This window comes from Leopardus geoffroyi, chromosome B3 (assembly GCF_018350155.1).
Source record: "Leopardus geoffroyi isolate Oge1 chromosome B3, O.geoffroyi_Oge1_pat1.0, whole genome shotgun sequence".
NCBI lineage: Eukaryota > Metazoa > Chordata > Mammalia > Carnivora > Felidae > Leopardus > Leopardus geoffroyi.
The window spans coordinates 134,945,366-134,961,349 of record NC_059337.1 but is presented as its reverse complement, the minus strand read 5'-3'; the positions used below and the strand labels follow the sequence as shown (position 1 = coordinate 134,961,349).

Sequence of the window (15,984 nt, the reverse complement as noted above, 5' to 3'; positions counted from 1 at the left end):
AGAATTGATGGCATATGAGGGCTGTTTCTAAGAAAAGGCATACCTCCTTAGGTCACTAGGAGGGAGGGTGGTAGTAACTTTAATTTGAGCTGTATCCTAAAACAGCGTATCGATCCTTTTTCTTATCCTTGGCATTTTCCCACGTTTGCCACTATCTTACTTCCACTCATCCCTTCTTTCTTCTACCTCAAAATATGATCTTGCTTCCTGCCTCACGGACAAAACCCAAGTCACCGGGCTCAAACCACCTCACTCTCTGTCCCCACTTCTACATTTAACATAAACGGTGCCCATTCTTGACTCAAGTCCCAGAGAAGAAGATGCCTCTGTGTCTCTCTGTTAACAATCCTGTCTCTCTTCTAGGAACTTATTTTTATTAGTTATCCATTCAGGTGTAGGAAGCATTTTGAATATACAGAAGTTTCCCTATGTTAACGCCTAGAGGATTTTCTAAAGAGATGGTGGCTTGAAAGAGCACATACTGACTCCCCCTCCTGGGAATGCCCATTCTTCTTCTCCTCTTCCGTGGACCCAATTATTCTTCAAGATCCAGCTCAGGAAGCTCCATCCCTAGTCACCCTAGGCAGTTAGTCATTCCCTACCTGTTTTCCCAAAGCACGCTGTCCATTCCTCTATAACTGAACACAGAACTTTTCCCCGCCGTATCCTGCCTACCGCCGCCATTAAAGACCGATGACAAAGGTACAGGATGGTAAATACAATTCTTATCCTGTATTGTGTGCAAATCATTTCTTGCCAGATTGTCAAGTGACTGTCTCTGGGCTTTGTGGATGCCGAATATCTGCATGTAGCTGAGCAGAAGCTTGCTAAATTGGTTAATAATACCTCTGCTGTTGGGGAAATCATATGAAGTTCAGTGTTTCGAATGACTAGATTCAGAAAGCTAACGGACTTTGCTTTTTCCATTGCAGATTTATGTTGATGAAGTACCATTGCCATTTCCGGGACACACACTTATTGCTGTGGCAACAGCTGTAGTGCTGGGGGCATTAATTTTTATAACATTTATGCTTCAAATACGTAACATCCACCCAGGTGATATGTTCCAAAACTTTATGACAACAAACAAAGTGAACTTACCAAATCTCAGCATCAATCAGCTGCCTTATAGATGAAAATCTGAATAGTGAGCAAACAGTAATCACAATTCTCTCCTTATTTCCTGTTTTTATTAGACAATTCCTAGAACAATATGTTTAAATGTGAATATAAAAATGAGATAAAATGCTATTACCATTCAACTCATTATAACTCAAACTGCTATTTGTCGATGTGTTTACCATTCTGTTTTCCTATTTGAAATACATGAAAAATTATTTATTTATTTATTTATTTATTTTATTTTATTTAATCCTTACACCCAATGTAAGGCTCAAGCTCACAACCCCAAGATCAAGAGTCATATGCTCTTCTGCCTGAGCCAGCCAGGTGCCCCTACATATACAGAAAATTTCTTTTTTCATTTTTTAACGTTTATTCATTTTTTTAAGAGACAGAGAGAGACAGAGCACTAGTGGGGTAGGGGCAGAAAGAGAGGGAAACACAGAATCCGAAGCAGGCTCCAGGCTCTGAGCTGTCAGCACAGAGCCCGACACGGGGCTCGATCTCACAGACCGCGAGATCATGACCTGAGCCAAAGTCGGACACTCAACCGACTGAGCCACCCAGGCGCGCCCCCCCCCCAATTTCTTATGTTAACCCTTACATAGAAGATTTTCCTTGAGGTTTTTAGAAAACTGTAAAATGACAGCCATCTCTGTGTGGAATGAGTTTTCCGTATGTTTTAGCTTTTATTGACCGGAGCCCATTCTGTGGGATCAGAGTGCCTGCGCCTTGCTCTGTTCACAAAAGAGTATAAGCAGAACGCAGTCCTGCCAGGGAAAGGCAGGTGCGGAGGACACCCATCTGCAGGTGTACTATCAGAACCTCCTAGGAATTAAAGATGAAGCCATTTGAAGCAACTTCAAAACCAGACGGTAGTACCTAAAAAGAGGGAGATGTGACCCCCATTATGGGGGTGTTGGAAGAACACTGTGTGTGCAAGGTATTGGTTTACAAACCCACGTGCAGAAATCCAAGAGATTTCTCTCTCAGAGCACCTGCTCCCAAATAGTCAGAAGATGGCCAATACATTCTGAGATCAGGCTACACTCTCTTGGAAAAGCTCAGGAGAGGCAGCACACTGCTCTGACAACGTAAGGAAAAGGTAAACATCTGGTTCAGGAGAGCCCAGCTCTGAGAGCTATAAACTGTGGCCATGCCTGTATGTCGGGAAAGGTCTCTTGAGGTGGCAGTGAGCAAAGTGGCTCCAAGGATCAGACTCAGGAGCCAGGCATCCAGGATTGCCACTTCCTGGATTTGTGACCTGGGCAAGTTACTTCCTTGTGTCTGAGTTTCTTCACCTGTAAAAAGGAAGTAGTCTTAATACTCACCTGATAGGTAGATAATTAATAGGCAGGTTATTGTGAGGGCCGAATGAATAGTTGCATGTAAGAACAGCGCCTGGCTCCATGAATACTCTAATTGTTAGCTGTTGCTGTTTGGTGGCGCATAATAGAAAGTGATCATGTCTAATTGTAATAAAAAGGGAAATTAATTGGAAGAATACTATAGAAAGATAATCCAAGCAAAATCTGGATAATCGATTCTTGTCATGGGCAAGAATGAGAATGTTCTGGGGACCTAGGAAACAAGAGTTTTTCAACTCTTCAGAGCATCCATTGGGCCAAAGGTCTAGAGATGAAACATGGCACCGTGGTTAAAAGTGTAAGTTCCAGAGTCTAACAGCCTGTTTTTTTTTTCTTTTAATAAATGTTTACAATTTTAGAATAGTTTTAGATTTATAGGAAAGTTGTGAAGATAGTATGGAGGGTTCCCATATAACCCACAGTCAGTTGCCACTGATATTAACATCGTATGGCCTGGTTTTTATCTCCCTCCATCACTTACTAGCCATATGGCCATTGGTAAGTTATTTAACCTAAGATTCTATACTATGGTCAATAGATGCACACGTGTGTCTTCCTGTACATTCAAAGATGCTCCTGCTAAGATAATCCAACTATTGTACATGTACCCACAAATTCATTCACCTCTTCCCCCCAAAAAGACAATTCAAAGCCTACCTGCTATCAATTTCTCTTAGTTTCTTCTTGAAAAGGGGGGAAATGGTGATAATTACAATGCTTTCACAGAAAACAAGAAATGTGAATAGAGTTTATGACCCTTGTTTCTGTAACACATATTAAAGCTGATATTAGATTCCTCTCCACTCTACATTCCATGTGCTCCCTTGCCTTTGAACCTCAGCAGCTCAGCTGACTAGGATCCTTTGCCCAAGAGAATGAACTATCTTCATTTCCCGAGGGTCTGAGTCTTTGGTAAACCTACCCTTTGGTTGTCGGGTGTCTGTTACTTTCCGTCGGTCATTATCCTTGGGTATTTTTGGTAATAAACCTTTGTGGCCCAGGATCCACCCAGGTTAATGTTGGTCCTCATTGTGTTACAGCATCTCTACTTTTCCTCAGTAAGATCAATTATTCTCCCTCTGCCTGTTTTCCTAATATACTAGGAACCAAAAAAGGCTACATGGCAGTCTTGGTTTCCAAGTCAGTGGAATCAATATCGTGTTCACTGCTGGAAGCATTTCTACACTAGCTGGAGAGACCACTTGATTGTCAGAGCCCAAAGTTCAGGGCACAGAGAGCAAAGTCTCAGGAGTATTTTATTAAGTGAAATATTAAAAAGAACCATTCATTCTCCATCCTTGTTTCCCAAATGAATGTGTTATAGCTATAAGGAATAACCCTGTTTACTGGGAATTATGGCATAGAACATACATTTTATCCAACCAGGGAAATTGCCAGTGTCCAAGGGGCCATTGTGCACGGACTTTCAGTAGACTTTCTCCTTATCATAAGATCACCTATTTCTGGGTGACAGAGTAACAATAATGCAGTGAATTCCAGAACATCAACCATTGCTTCACTTGTTTTTGTGCAGTTGATGATAAGGTCACAGGCAAATCGTGAGGGGCTGAAACTAATAAAGTCGCAAAGTACTGAAAAGAATATCATGTCTCCCCATTCGTAACTAAAAAAAAATTTTTGACCTAATACAAAACTTCAATGTATGTGGAAACGAGAATAACCTGTTTCTAGATTTTCTGACTGGAAAATTCTGAATACATTCAACAGGGCTTTACTATTCTCATGGTGGGGGGGGGGTGCAGGGATTGCCCCATTCCTCGTGTTGGAATATAAAGTGGCAGGGATGGAAGAACACCATGGCAGCATATAAGGCATTCAAAGCAAATGGGCAGGCACGATCACTGTGTAATAAAGATCAATGTCTTTTTCAAGAGCAAAAGGCAGCATGCTTACTGCCTGTTATCAAAGAGTCAAGTTCCCTAAGTTCAGGGTTCCTTTCATATAACGTAACTCATTACATGGGTAGATGTCACCCCACCCTCTTTGTGTTACCGTGAGACTCAGGTGAAAAATGTGGTGCCCAAACGCTGATAATCTGGCTAATGCTATTGCTGAAGGTGATAAATATTCCTTTGTTCTGTCCCGGGAGTCTTGTATCTTCACCCAGCACCCAGAACTACCTTGTAAGTTTGCAAGTGGGATAAAACCTCAGAGCCTTCAAAGTGATTGACACAAACAGGACTTAAATTTGTTTGTAGGTTTGCTAGATCATGAGAATAGAGTAACCAGATCTGTACTGCAGCCTGTATTGGGCTAGACGCCACTCAAAGCTGTCCACTTTTTGAACCAAAATGAATTAGAGCAGAATATTCTAAACATTATGTGTTATGTGCTGCCTCACATTTCCCAAATGACCTACCAGGCACTGTTTGCCCTCCTTAGTGGTGGGGATGGAAGGTGCCCTCGCCTGCCCTTTACTTTGGATTGAGAGGCCCCCACAGGCTCCGGAATACTGGATTAGCCCAGACTTTGCCGAAGTGTATTCTTGTTGAGTTTGATTTTCTTCTCCATCACACATGTATCCTATCAACATATCTTAAGAATTTGCTTCTACATGCCTCTCAGGGCCATGAAACATAATATTCTATAGCCTAGTGAGGTGGTCCACTCACTCCCCACTAGCCTGGGGAGCAGAGTCAAAGGGGACAGAACAGTAAAGGTATATTGCTGCCCTGCCAGGGGAAGGCCTGCACTTGAAATAGAGCAATACTCCAAGTACCAGGCCCTTCACTGGTTGTCTCTGTACCGTGATTACTGTGCCTACTCTGCTGTCATTGTAATGACCATGCAGGACATGGTCATCTAGCACCTCCCATCTCCACCAATACCAGGATCCAGCTCTCACTGCAGCACCACCCACCCCCATCCAATCCTACTATACAATATGGCGGGTAAGAGCTTGGGCTCCAGAGTAGGAGCATCTGGGTGGGAATGCTGTCTTTGCCACTTTCTAGCTGCGTCCTCTTGAGGAAACTATTTCTGTGTCTTGGTTTCTTTGTCAGTGTGATAATGTTACTTACCTCATTGGATTATTTGGGAATTAAAGGAGATAATACACAAAGTGTATTAGAACAGAGCCTGGCACCTAGAAAGTGCTGTGGACCTGTTAGCTACCCAAAGGGAAGGTCAGGGAGCATGCCTTGAAAGATTCAAATACTTTCCTTATCAATCCACTCCTAATGATACAAAAAGAAAAAAAAAAAAAAAGGAGAGAGACTTCCAGGTGTCATCACTCTGAATTCCTCTCCATGGGCCAGGCGCTCTATGGCCTTTTAGTGTCCTGACATAATGCAGATAGTGGGTCAGATTTGCATTAGTTCATCCAGTCCCTTAGAAACCCAGCTAGCAGCCTCAGCTAGCATACTGACTACAGTATCGCTATGACAATAAATTGAGAATAATCAGTACTATATTCTTTAGTCTTTGGTCGAACATCTCCAAACTCTTGGCCTGTAAACATTTCCCTAGAGTTTTTGACAATAAAATCAGCACATTTCTATACCTGCAATTCTGTGATGTAACTCTTCTGAACACCGTCCTGTTTATTTTGAGTCAGAACCCAATATTCAATAAAGAGTCGGGCACAAGAAAGACTTTGAGATTCAGCCTACAAGAGAGGCCCATCTGGAAGCCACAAAGGTTTCACTGAAGGAAGAATTTAGACAGTATTTTGTTGGCTGAGTATATTGGATTCTAAAGGAGCAGCGACCCTCACACCTCAGCTCTCTGTGGTTCATGGCAACAAACGTGTATTTCTTGCTCACTGGTCTGTGGATAGGCTGTGGTGCTTCACCTCGAAGCAGGTCTGCCCTTCGTATCTGTGGTTCTGAAACACAGGCTAAAGGGCAAGGGCCAACCTGCCAGCTCTTCTCACAGCACAGGACCAGACACAAGAGACCAGCCAACCCATCTAAACTACTTAAAGCAAGAAGTACGCATTATGTTTGCTCACATTCTGTTAGCCAGATCAAACCACGTGGCCAAGCCCAACAAGACAGGCATGTCCATTACTTTCATTCTAAACATCAAGTTTTAAGATCCCTCTCTTACCTGATTGCTGCTTTTATCTATTGCTGTGCAACCAACTCCACAGTTTAGTGACTTAAAACAATAACCATTACATTTGCTCAAGATGGTGTCGTCTGAACTGGACTTAGTTGAATTGTTCTGCTGGTCTTGCCGGTGATGATGTCTGAGCTGCTTTCTCTCTCCGTGGAGTCTCGGGGCCTCTCCTTTTCAAGAGACCTGTCCACATGGCCTCTCTTTGTGGATTCTCTACCAGGATAGCCAGACCTCTTATGTGGCAGCCTGGGGCTCCTAAAGATGCAAAAGGAGAAGCTTGGGCCACCTACTGGCACAACATCATCCATGTTCTGTTGGCTAAAGAAAGTCACCAGGCTAGCCCAGATTCAAGGGAAGAGGCCTATGCCCGATCATGAATACTGAGAGATGAGGTTTTTTGAAGGCCACCAATGAAACAGACCACCAGAAACCACCCTCCTTAGCGAGTCTAGGCTCCTTCATGTGCTGGGAGTGAAACATCTAAGATGGCTTCCTAACTCACATGCCTGGCTTTTCACGTGGCCTGGCCAAAACAGCTGGAAGCTGGCCAGGCACCTGCCTCTCCACATGGCCTAGCTCCATGGAGCTAGCTTAGGCTTACTCACACCCTGGTGGAATCGTGGTAGTTGGATTTCTTGCATGGCAGCTGGCTTTCCCCCAGAATACAAAAGCAGGAGCTACCAGATTTTCTTCAATACTTGGACTTCAAAGTCTCACAAGGTCACTTCTGCTTCATTTTAATGGTCAAGGTAGTCCCATGGCCAACCCAGATTCAAAGGGAGGAGGAATAGACTCCACCTCTTTTGTGTGGCAACATGGCATGGCCAAGAGCCTGTGGGTCTGGTGGGATTGTTGCAGTCGTCTTTGGAAATATAAGATGCCATTTTGATGTTCATCAAAGAAATATACCTGGTCTCTGAACACAACTGGAAATCCCTAAACTCATTTCTGAACCAGGTTTTCATCACCTCAGCTTTTGACCATGTGTAATGAGAGCTTCATTCAGAAGGGTCACAAAGTAGTCTGGCCAAGACTATCTTACATATACCACTACTTTTGGGATAGTCTCTCTGTACTGTCAGAAGCAACCATCCATTCCTCTTTCAGTAAGTCAGCAAGTATCAGGGCACCTGGGTGGCACAGTCAGTTAAGCGTCCGACTTTGGCTCAGGTCATGATCTCATGGCTCGTGGGTTCCAACCCCACATTGGGCTCTGTGCTGAGAGCTCAGAGCCTGGAGTCTGCTTCAGATGCTGTGTCTCCCTCTCTCTCTGCCCCTCCCCTGTTTGCACTTTGTCTCTCTCTCAAAAATAAACATTAAACAAATTTTTAAAAATTTTTAAAAAGCAAGTCAGCTAACATCTATCCTGCTCCCCACACACCCCCATCTCATGTCACACCCAGGGAACTCAGGACCCTGCACTGACCCAGGCAGCTTCAGGTTACAGCAGCAGGGGGTTCCTGGTGAGACCTTTTCACACACTGCTATTGTGTGACTAAGCTCCCACACATGGAGCCACACACAACTACAACTTCTATCTCAGGTCTCCAATTCAAGTAAAAAATCCTTGGCAGGAGTCAGGCTAAAGGAGTCTCAATGAGATGGTTATCCCAAGATCAACCAGCTGTGGTCACGTGACAGGGACATGAAACTCAGCCTAGCCCTTCTGTTCACTGGGGTCATCCCAAGAAGACAAAAATTATTATTATATAACTTTGTCTCATTTAATATATTTTGTCTGGAACTCAAACTTGCGGAATTTTATTTTGATTTCTCCTCTTTTTTTTTAAGTTTAGAGAAATATTTATTTATATGCAAGTTAAATTCATCCTTTTTGGTGTACAGCTCTAAGAATTTTGACAAATGTATGTGAACATTCATGTAAACACAATCACAATCAAGATCTAGGGCACCTGGGTGGGCTTGCTCTTGTCAGCACCGGACCTGCCTCTGTTTCCCTCTCTCTCTGCCCCTCCCCCGCTCAGGCACGGTCTCTCAAAAATAAATGGGGGAAAAAAAAAAAAAAAGAGAGATCCAGAACTTTCCCATCACTCCAAAAAATTTTCTCCTGACCTTTTTTAGATAACACCTCTCCCACTCTTACTGCCTGGGAGCTGTGGGTCTGTTTTTGGCTCTACAGTTTTTTCTTTTCCAGAATGTCATATAAGTGGAATCATCTGGTATATAACCTTATAAGTTTGGCTTCTTTCTCATAGCAGAATGCAGTTGGAATTTGTCTGTATTGTGTATATCACTACTTTGTTTCTTTTTAGTTCGGAGTGGCATTCTATTGTATGGATGAACCACAGTTTGTTAAACTGTTTACTGATGAGAGCATATTTTGGTCGATTCTAGTTCTTGGCAAATAGGAATAAATGTGCAATGAACATTTGTATACAGGGTTTGGTATGATTTCAACAAAAAATATGGGATTTTGATTGGGATTGTGTTGAATCAATAGTTAGATTAGGGGAGAATTAATTTTTTTTTTTTTTTTTTTTTGAGAGAAAGAAAGCATGTGTATACACTGGAGCAGGAGCGGAGTAGAGGGAGAGGGAGAGAGAAGATTCCAAGCAGGTTCCATGCTCAGCACAGAACCTGACACTGGGCTCTATCTCACAACCCTGATATCATGACCTGAGCCAAAATCAAGAGACAGACACTTAACTGACTCTGCCACCCAGATGCCCCCAGAGGAATTGAAATCTTAACCATACTGAGTGATTCACCTCCTGAATGTGCTACCTCTCTCCACTTATATATATCTTCCTTCATTTCTCTTATTGGCCTTTTGTAGTTTTCAGCATATAGGACTTGCATACAATTTAAGAGACTAAGTATATCATGGTTTTGGTGCCATTGTAAAAGGTACTATTGTTTTAGTTTCAATTTCTATTCTCTATGAGAAGAAGAAATATATATAAACCAATCAAAAAATATACAGGTTCCATATGCTGACAATTATAAGCAATGATGAAATAAGTCAAAGAAGATCTAAGTAAACAGAAGAGATATAGTGTGTTAAATCTATGAGTTAAAAACTCAATATTGTTATGATGTCAGCTCTCCCCAATTTGATCAGCAGGTTAAATGCAGTTCCAATCATAACCCCACAAATTTTTTATAGATATTGACAAGCTGATTCTAAAATTTATATGGAAAGGCAAAGGAACTAGATTAGCCAGAACGATTCTAACAAGAAGGACAAATTCGGATGTTCGTGCTGTCGGATTCCAAGACTTGCTATGATTCTACAGTCTTTGAAGGAAGGTGGTGTTGGGGAAAAGATAGATATATCAATTAAGGGAACAGAATGGAAAGCCTTTCCAGTAAATGGTGCTCGGACAACTAGATGTCCATATGCAAAAAAAAAAAAAAAAATCAACCTCAACACATACTCCCAAACTTATACAAAAATTAACTAAAAATTATCATAGAAAAAAACTTCTGGAAAAAAAACGTAGGAGAAAATTTGCATGACCTTGAGTCTGCTGATGAGTTTTTAGATACGATACAGATGCACCATCTATAAAAAAATAAATAATGACCTGTGCTTTTTGAAATTAGTTAACTATTGCACCGCAAAAGACATTATTAAGAAAATGAAAAGACAAACCAGACTGGAAGAAAATATTTGCAAGTCACATATCCAGTGAATGCAGAAGGGTGTCTGGGTGGCTTAGTGGGTTAAGCATCTAGCCCTTGGTTTCAGCTCAGGTCATGATCTCACGGTTTTTGAGTTCAAGCCCTGCATCAGGCTCTGTGCTGGCAGCGTGGAGCTTGCTTGGAATTCTCTCTCTCCCTCTCTCTCTCTGCCCCTCCCCTGCTCTCTTTCTCTGTCTCTCTCTCAAAATAAATAAACTTAAAAGAAAAACTTGTATGCAGAATACATAAAGAACTCTTTAAACAAGAAGAAAACGAGCAGCCTCTAAAATGGGCAAAAGATCAGAATAGACACTTGCCAGAAGAAGTTATACATATGGCAAATAAACATTAATAGAACGTGGTGGTTGTGGGGCACGTGGGTGGCTCAGCTGGTTAAGCATCTGACTCTTAATTTTGGCTCAGGTCTTGATCTCACTGTTCGTGAGTTTGAGCCCAGTATCAGGGTCTGTGATGACAAGTGCAGAGTCCGCTTGGGATTGTCTCTCTTTCCTTTTCTCTCTTCTCTCCACTCGTGCTCACAATTTCACTTGCTCTCCTTCTCAAAATAAAGAAATAAACATTAAACAAACAAAAAAAAGAATTTGGCAGTTGAGCGGCAGAGGAGGAAGCACCGTGATGATGTCAAATACTGGTGTGGTTGCAAAGTCATGGTAACTCTTAATCATTGCTGGTGGGAATGCAGAACAGTACAGCCACTTTGGAAAACAATTTGTTAGTTTTACTAAAGGTAAACATACACATACCCTTTGACCCAGTAATCCCACTCCTAGAAATTAATCCAAGTAAATTGAAGGCTTGTGTTCACACAAAACCTGAATGTAAATGTTTAACTCAGCCTTATTCATGATTCCCAAAAGTGGATTCAACCAAGCTATCCTTCAGCTGGTGTACAGATAAACAACCTGTTTAGAGAATGCTATTCACTGATAAAAAGGAATAGACTGAGTTTTGTTTGTTTTTTTAGAGAGAGAGATAGAGCATGAGCAGTGGAGAGGGGCAGAGGGACAGAGAGAGAGAATCTTAAGCAGGTTCCACATTCAGCATGGATCCCGACACAGGGTTTGATCCCACCACCCTAGGATCATGACCTGAGCCAAAATCAAGAGCCATATGCTCAACTGACAGAGCCACCCAGGTGCCCCCGAAGGAAAGGACTGTTCATTGGGGTGCCAAGGTGGCTCAATGAATTAAGCGTCCAACTCTGGATTTTGGTTTAGGTCATGATCTCATGGTTCCTTGGGTTTGAGTCCCGCATCCAGCTCTGCACTGAAAGTGCAGAACCTGCTGGGGATTCTCTCTCTCCCTCTTGCTTTGCTCCTCCCCCCTCAAAATAAATAAGTAAACTTAAAAAAAAAAAAAGGAATGGACTGTTAATTGATGCAACAACATAGAGGAATCTTACATGTATTTGGCTAAGTAAAAGAACCCAAACCCAAAAGACTATATCGGCACTTTCATATGATTCTACTTCCACAACATTCTGGAAAAGGCAAAACTATGGGAGCAGAAAACAGATTGGTGGCTGCCAGACATTGGGGGAAGTTGGAGAGGTAGACCACAAAGGGGTCATAGTTGGATTTGTTTAGCATCGTGGAACTGTCTATGGTCCTGTTGTGGTGGATACATGACTCTACATTTATCAAAATTCTTAGAAATGTATATACCACGAAGAGTGAAGTTGACTCTATGCCATTAAAAAAAACCATCATCCAGGAGGTTGAGACATCTCAGAATGGAATGCACTTTGTAACAAATGAATCTAACTGTATTGCAAATGTCTGATATGACCTTAATGAGATGGGTGAAGGAAAAGGAGGTGACCTGAGTAATTTGGGAAAAGAAGCGTCTTGACTAGATACTGTAAGGCTAAAGACAACATGAACAGGAGGTACTGTACTTTAGTTGTTAAATTTGTTTCTTAAAGGGGTACAGATTGGAAATTCTGAAACTACTTAATGCATACTCTAGGGTGGAGGAAATAAATAAATAAAGTGTAGACTATAGGCTCCAGGTTTCTCACTGTGAGAGAAAGAAATTACAAAGGAGCAAAGGAGGAGCCCCTGGGTGGCTCAATCCATTAAGCCTCTGACTCTCGATTTCAGCGCTGGTCATGATCTCAGGGTTGGTGAGATCGAGCCCCGTGCTGGGCTGCGTGCTGGGCATGAGGCCTGCTTAAGATTCTCTCTCTTCTCTGCCTCTGCCCCTGCCCCATTCATGTTCTCCGTCCAAAAAAATAAAAATAAAAAATAAAAACAAAGAAGCAAAGGGAGAGAGGCTAGAATGAGCCCTGTGATGCTAGATTAAAGTGAGAGACACTAGTATAAACTCAAGTTTTTTTCTTTTAATTTCATTTAGTTTGAATTCCAAGATAGTTAACATACAGTGTTATATTAGTTTCAGGTGTACAACATAGTGATTCAACAATTTTATACGTACATACTCTGTGCTCATCATGATATGTGTGCTCTTCACCCCCTCACCTGTTTCCCCCATCCCCCACCCACCACCCCTCTGGTAACCATCAGTTTGTTCTCTATAGTTAAGAGTCTGATTCTTGGGGGCGCCTGGGTGGCTCAGTCGGTTAACCCACCAGACTCTTGATTTCAGCTCAGGTCATGATCTCACGGTTTGTGCATTTAAGCCCCACATCGGGCTCTGCACTCACAGTGTGGAGCCTGCTTGGGATTCTCTCTCCCCACCCCTCCCCCACTCTTTTTCTCTCAAAATAAATAAATAAACTTTAAAAAATTAAAAAAAGAAAAAAATCTATATTACTACTAGCTATAGACAACTAGTTTTAACTTAACATATGCAGTATGTGCGTATATGCATTTGACTTAAATGGTATTATGGTGCAAATCTCATTCTGTTTCTTTATCGCTCAAGATTTTGTTTGGACTAGTCTGTTGCTTCTAACCGGTGCATAAGAATTCGTATTTTATTTATTTTTTTTTTTAATTTTTTTTCAATGTTTATTTATTTTTGGGACAGAGGGAGACAGAGCATGAACGGGGTAGGGGCAGAGAGAGAGGGAGACACAGAATCGGAAACAGGCTCCAGGCTCTGAGCCATCAGCCCAGAGCCCGACGCGGGGCTCGAACTCCCGGACCGCGAGATCGTGACCTGGCTGAAGTCGGACGCTTAACCGACTGCGCCACCCAGGCGCCCCAAGAATTCGTATTTTAAATGTGCATTCACCACATTCTAGGTATCCATTCCCTTAATGATCAAACCTAGATTTGCCTCCAACTTTCGCAATCCATAAACACCACCACAGCAAGCATCCCATTATATGCCACCTTAAGGTCAGAGGGGGTATCTGTCCCACCCCCAGACACACACATGTGGACGCTGATTCCTCTTTGCTGAGTCAACGGGAATTTGCATTCTTAATCCACTATGTACCTCCAAATGATTATTTCTAGAATGTCCTAACCAGTTTCTACTTGCATCAAAACTTCCAGAGTTCCCCTGTACCCTAACACTTAGTAGCATACATCTATTTTATTTTTGTCCTTCTGGTGTAACATAGTTTTAAAATGTATTTGCCAGATTACTAATAGGTTTGAGCACCTCTTCATATAGTTGCTAGCCATTCAGTCTTCTCGCTCTGTTCACTGTCTCTTAGTGTACTCTGCTCAATTTTCTGTTGAGTATCATTATTTTCTCTGCGATTTGCTTGAGCAGATATCAAATGGTTTTCAGGACTTTGATCATAATCAACAGGAAGAATCTATTTAATACTATAACCAATGCATATATATTATCTATAATATATATCATATTAGTATATGTAAAGATTATATATGAATATATTAATTATAATATGTATTGATTATATTAACAATATGTAATTGTATATTAAGTCTATGTAAGTAATTTTGATTAATTATATGTTACTATGCATTAATATATATGTATATGTAAATATTATATTCTCCATACACACTACGTATATATATGTATATATTTTATTTATTTTTTATTTTTGTTAATGTTTATTTATTTTTGAGAGAGAGGGAGACAGAGCATGAGCTGGGAGGGGCAGAGAGAGAGGGAGACACAGAATCTGAAACAGGCTCCAGGCTCTGAGCTGTCAGCACAGAACCCAACGTGGGGCTCAAACCCACAAACCGTGAGATCATGACCTGAGCTGAAGTTGGCTACTTAACCAACTGAGACACCCAGTGCCCCAGTGTATATATGTATATTTGAATTTGCATTTTATTTACATAATCTAAACAAAAAGTTGATGAGTATATTCCCCTAATACTTACTATGATCTCTGATATTCTCCATTCCATTCTACTTTATTTTTAAAAAAATTTTTAAGTTTATTTAGTTTGAAAGACAGTGAGCAAGCTGGGGAGGGGCAAGAGAGGGAGAGAGAGACAATCCCAAGCAGGGTCCACACTGCCAGTGTGGAGTCCGATGTGGTGCTTGGGCTCACAAACCAGGAGATCATGACCTGAGCCGAAATCTAGAGTTGAACACTTAACTGACTGAACCACCAGGTGCCCCTCTACTTCATTTAAAAACAAACAAACAATGTTTGTTTATTTATTTATTTATAATTTTTTTTTAAATTTACACCCAAGTTAGTTAGCATATAGTGCAACAATGATTTCAGGAGGAGATTCCTTAATGCCCCTTACCCATTTAGCCCATCCCCTCCACATCCCCTCCAGTAACCCTCTGTTTGTTCTCTATATTTAAGAGTCTCTTATGGTTTGTCTCTGTCTCTGTTTTTATATTATTTTTGCTTCCCTTCCCTTATGTTCATCTGTTTTGTATCTTAAATTCCTTATATGAGTGAAGTAATGATATTTGTCTTTCTCTAATTTCACTTAGCATAATACATTCTAGTTCCATCCACGTAGTTGCAAATGGCAAGATTTCATTCTTTTTGATTGCCGAGTAATACTCCATTGCATATATATATATATATATATATATATATATATATATACACCACATCTTCTTTATTCATTCATCCATCAATAGACGTTTGGGCTCTCTCCATGCTTTGGTTATTGTTGATAGTGCTGCTATAAACATGGGGGTGCATGTGTCCCTTCGAAACAGCACACCTGTATCCCTTGGATAAATGCCTAGTAGTGCAATTGCTGGGTCATAGGGTAGTTCTATTTTCAGTTTTTTGAGGAACCTCCATCCTGTTTTCTAGAGTGGCTGCACCAGCTTGCATTCCCACCAACAATGCAAAAGAGATCCTCTTTCTCCACATCCTCACCAACATCTGTTGTTGCCTGAGTTGCTCATGTTAGCCATTCTGACAGGTGTGAGGTTGTATCTCATTGTGGTTTTGATTTGTATTTCCCTGATGATGAGTGATGTTGAGCATTTTTTCATGTGTCGGTTGGCCATCGGGATGTCTTCCTTGGAGAAGTGTCTATTCATGTCTTTTGCCCATGTCTTCACTGGATTATTTGTTTTTTTGGTGTTGAGTTTGATAAGTTCTTTATAGATGTTGGATACTAACCCTTTATCTGATATGTCATTTGCAGATATCTTCTCCCATTCTGTCGGTTGCCTTTTAGTTTTTCTGATTGTTTCCTTCGCTGTGCAGAGGCTTTTTATTTTGATGAGGTCCCAGTAGTTCATTTTTGCTTTTGTTTCCCTTGCCTCCGGAGATGTGTTGAGTAAGAAGTTGCTGCAGCCAAGATCAAGGAGGTTTTTCCCCGCTTTCTCCTCGAGGATTTTGATGGCTTTCTGTCTTACATTTAGG

The 15,984-nt window shown here is 41.4% G+C and overlaps 1 protein-coding gene across 4 annotated transcripts in view; it reads left to right on the top strand.

Moving 5' to 3' along the window:
* Positions 1-1,347, top strand: part of CATSPERB (cation channel sperm associated auxiliary subunit beta) — a 106,230-nt gene extending 104,883 nt beyond the window's left edge. For all 4 annotated transcript variants that reach the window (XM_045451896.1, XM_045451894.1, XM_045451897.1 and 1 more), the window contains one exon: positions 933-1,347. In XM_045451896.1, the coding sequence (XP_045307852.1) occupies positions 933-1,136 (204 nt within the window). In that variant the 3' untranslated portion in view covers positions 1,137-1,347. The remainder of the gene's footprint in view (positions 1-932) is intronic.
* The last annotated feature ends 14,637 nt before the right edge of the window (positions 1,348-15,984 follow it).